The 3318-nt window shown below is 46.5% G+C and overlaps 1 protein-coding gene across 1 annotated transcript; it reads right to left on the bottom strand.

Annotated features, from left to right (window-relative positions):
• Nucleotides 1-443: 443 nt before the first annotated feature.
• mab21l2 (mab-21-like 2) lies at nucleotides 444-2320 on the bottom strand. Its single transcript, XM_014020674.1, has one exon. It carries the CDS (start codon nucleotides 1924-1926, stop codon nucleotides 847-849), a length of 1080 nt encoding a protein of 359 aa, XP_013876128.1. The 5' UTR covers nucleotides 1927-2320; the 3' UTR covers nucleotides 444-846.
• Nucleotides 2321-3318: the final 998 nt, after the last annotated feature.

Genomic DNA, 3318 nt, shown 5'->3' with positions numbered 1-3318 from the left:
GAACATGTGTTTGTAGCACGTCACTCTAAGTTTTTAAATCAGTTTTAACTAAAGAAAAAAATTGTTTTATTCCAATTCTTCAAAACAAACATGCCGGCGGAAGTGTCATAATAAGAAATGCATTGAAATTAAATAATCAGATTGAAGATCTTGCTTTGTTTGTGCTGCAGTTTCAGCAGAAAGCAGAGGTTCATGTTAACATAAATCCATATTTATTTGGAATCCTCCCCCTGATTCTGTGAGGCTTTTGGAAACACAGCTGATGGCCTAGTGTTGCTGCATTTTCAAATTCCCACAAAGCCTTTGTTTTTTTTTTTCTGCTCTCATTCCAGTGTTGACATGCGTTTACAATTCCCTCCTAGAATTTAAGGACCTGTTTTGATTCTTCTCATGAGTTAAATGGGATAAAAATGCAACATATTGTGTCAAAACACGAGGCCAAGTTTTAATTTAATTTCCAACATTTTATTAACATTTGCTCTTAAGTCACATAAAGAAAAAAAAGAACTTGGCACGCTACAGTTTCTTGTTTTACTTAACGATTTTGTGCATATATTTAAATAAAAAAGGTTGTTCACTTTGTGAAAACATTTAAAGAAGACAACGGAAATGTGTTACATTTATCTGAAAATGTACCTTCACTTTGTCTCTGGAAGTGGCCCAAATTCTCCACGGTTTGTTTTTTTCTCCCCAAAAAAGGTTTTGCCTCCGGGTTTGTTATTGCTGCATTTTTTACAGCAATTTTTTCACATTTTTTGGAGACTCATTTGCAGAGCTAAGTTTTTCTTTTTATTATTATTATTATCATCTTATCCCAAAATGTGTCTCTCGGCTCTCGCAGCCGCTTTATAATTTGTCCAAACTTTTGGCGTTGGTGAGGATCTCCCTCGCTAGTCTCCAAGTCTGCTTGGCAGCAGCCTCCAGGGCTGAGTGAGGCTTTCCCTGAAACAAGTCCAAGTTGGGCAGGAAGTAGTGGGGACATCTGCGGCACTGCAGGCACGAGATGAGCTGCAGCAGGATGCCGTTCAGTCGGTCTCCGAGGCAAGCCTCGTCCCAGTCCGTCTCCCTCGGGTGCTTCTCGCACTCGTACAGCAGCAGGGTCTTCATGTGGTAGTTGTTGAGCGGCTGTCCCGGCAGCTCCAGGTGCCGGTCCCTCAGGGTCTTCAGCACGGACAGGCACTTCTTCCTGCAGCCGCCCATCAGCAGCCGGTTCTCGGCCTCGCTGAACTGTAGCACCCAGGCGTCGCTCTCCGCCGAGCTCTGCTTCCCCGTCAGGGAGTAGCACTCCTTGGAGAGGAGGTTGAAGCCCTCCGCCTTCACCTCGGCCACCCGGTTCGGCCCGGGCCACGGGATGTGGGGCATGGGCCACTGCGCCGCGCTCCGAGGCCAGATCCCCGTGCACTTGAAGGCGGGCGTGATCTGCACCACGTACCGCTCCCTGATGCGCAGCTTGACCTCGCTCGTGTCGGCCACCATCTTCACCACGTCGCGGTAGCTGCATTTGTCCACGGCCTGCGCCACCAGGGTCTGGAACCGGGAGCGGATCTTCCGGGCCGAGAGGTAGCCCGAGGCGGTGATGAACTCGACCCACAGCGACATGCTCCGCTTGCGGCCGTCGCTCAGCTTCAGCACCGCGCAGCCGGGCAGCGAGCCGTCATCCACGAAGTTGAACACCCCCATCTGGTTGAGGTACAGCACCACCTCGAACTCGTTGGGGGAGATGACCTCCATCCCCTCGTAGCGCGCGTCTATCTCACTGAGGGAGCTGATGAAGCGGGGCTCCTGCACCTCCACCTCTTTAAGGACATCCGACACCACTTTGCAAACCTCCCTTATAGTTTTCGCAATGGCCGCTTTGCGCGCCTGGCACCTCTCGTTGTAGTATTTGTTGAGCTGGTAAACCAGCTTGGCTTGCGTCGCGATCATGTTTGGGCAGAGGTCCGGGCTGTACACCGGAGAGTCGCAGTAAGTTGACGGATCCAATGCTTACCGGTAAAGCCAGAGGCAAGCTTCCAGTGTAGGAAAAATGTGCAAACTTTTTTTTTTCTTCCCCCCACTTTTTTTTCTTGCTTCAGCAGCGGATAGACGTCAGTCTGAGGAGGAGGAAACGGATAAGGATGCAACGTACCCTGCTAAATCTCAGTCCCTACTCATGAGCACTTCCAGTGTGACTTGAGAAGATTCATATTCAGGTTTCTGGGTCACCCTCCGCGTCCAAAGACTTAAACCCACCGTGGGTGAGCCCTCATCTCCTCTTCTCGGTGCTTCTCCTGAGCCCCACCGCTCACTTTTCGTCCACTCTCAGCTTTGAGCTGGATTTGTGTAGTTTATGAATGGTTCCTTTGCGAGAGTGAAAGGGGGTCGGGCTTCTCCTCCTGCAATCATGTGCGGAGCTGTCAGTGGAAGCAGCCAATCAGAGCGCAGTGAGAGGGAGACGGTCCTGCAGGAGAGAGCCAGCCGTCCTCCTCCTCAGCAGCAGCAGCAGCTGGGATCACGGAGCTGCTCTCTGCTCCTGGCTCCACACACAAAACAAACCTTTCACTTTAATGTCAGTGCGCTCTCCTGCAGACAACAGTAAAGCATCATTTTCAGGATGGTTGTTGTTCCGCGCGCTCACCTCAGCGCTGCGCTGCGTGGAGCGAGATCGGAAGTGCTTTGCTGTGGTTCTACAACCTTTTTTTTCTACTTTTGTTTTATTAAATCATATTTACCTTATTAAAATAATACTATTTTTCCCATTAAATATGGTTTTGGCGTTAATTTCGACGTATTTTCCTAAATGGAGAGCATCAAACATTTTTGTGCGCGGCTTTTGCGCGTTCCACTTGTATTCAACGAAAGTGCGTTGCGTTTGTTTTAGCACGAAATTTGGTCTTTTATGGATTTCACTTTTTATTTTAATATGTACGTCTAACACCAGGTAGGGCCCTATGGTCAGCTGGTCTATTTAATTATTTTCTTTTATTATTGGTGTTGTTTGTTCAATTAATTTAGTTTTCTATCTTTAACACCTTTTATATGATAAAATAGTTTTTATTGCATCCATGTGAGAATAAAGCATGTTTTGTATGAAGTGTAAGTGTTTAATGAAATTAAAACATTGAATGCACCTGCAGCAGTTCTGATGAACTGATTCAGTTTAAAATAAGGATAATCAAATATTTGTTTTTATTTACTTTATATTTTTTAACTCAACGGTTTCTTTATATTTTATTGATCATTTTTAAACAGTCATTGATTTTTAGTTTTTTTATGATGATGTGAGCATTCTCTCTCTCTCACTCACTCACTCACTCACACACACACACACACACACAC

Source organism: Austrofundulus limnaeus, unplaced genomic scaffold, assembly GCF_001266775.1.
Source record: "Austrofundulus limnaeus strain Quisiro unplaced genomic scaffold, Austrofundulus_limnaeus-1.0 Scaffold263, whole genome shotgun sequence".
NCBI classification, from domain to species: Eukaryota; Metazoa; Chordata; class Actinopteri; order Cyprinodontiformes; family Rivulidae; genus Austrofundulus; species Austrofundulus limnaeus.
This window is presented reverse-complemented; position numbering and strand designations above follow the sequence as displayed.

Excerpts from the sequence above, each read along its gene's own strand:
- mab21l2 (XM_014020674.1), bottom strand. The coding sequence starts at position 1,926 with ATGATCGCGACGCAAGCCAAGCTGGTTTACCAGCTCAACAAATACTAC.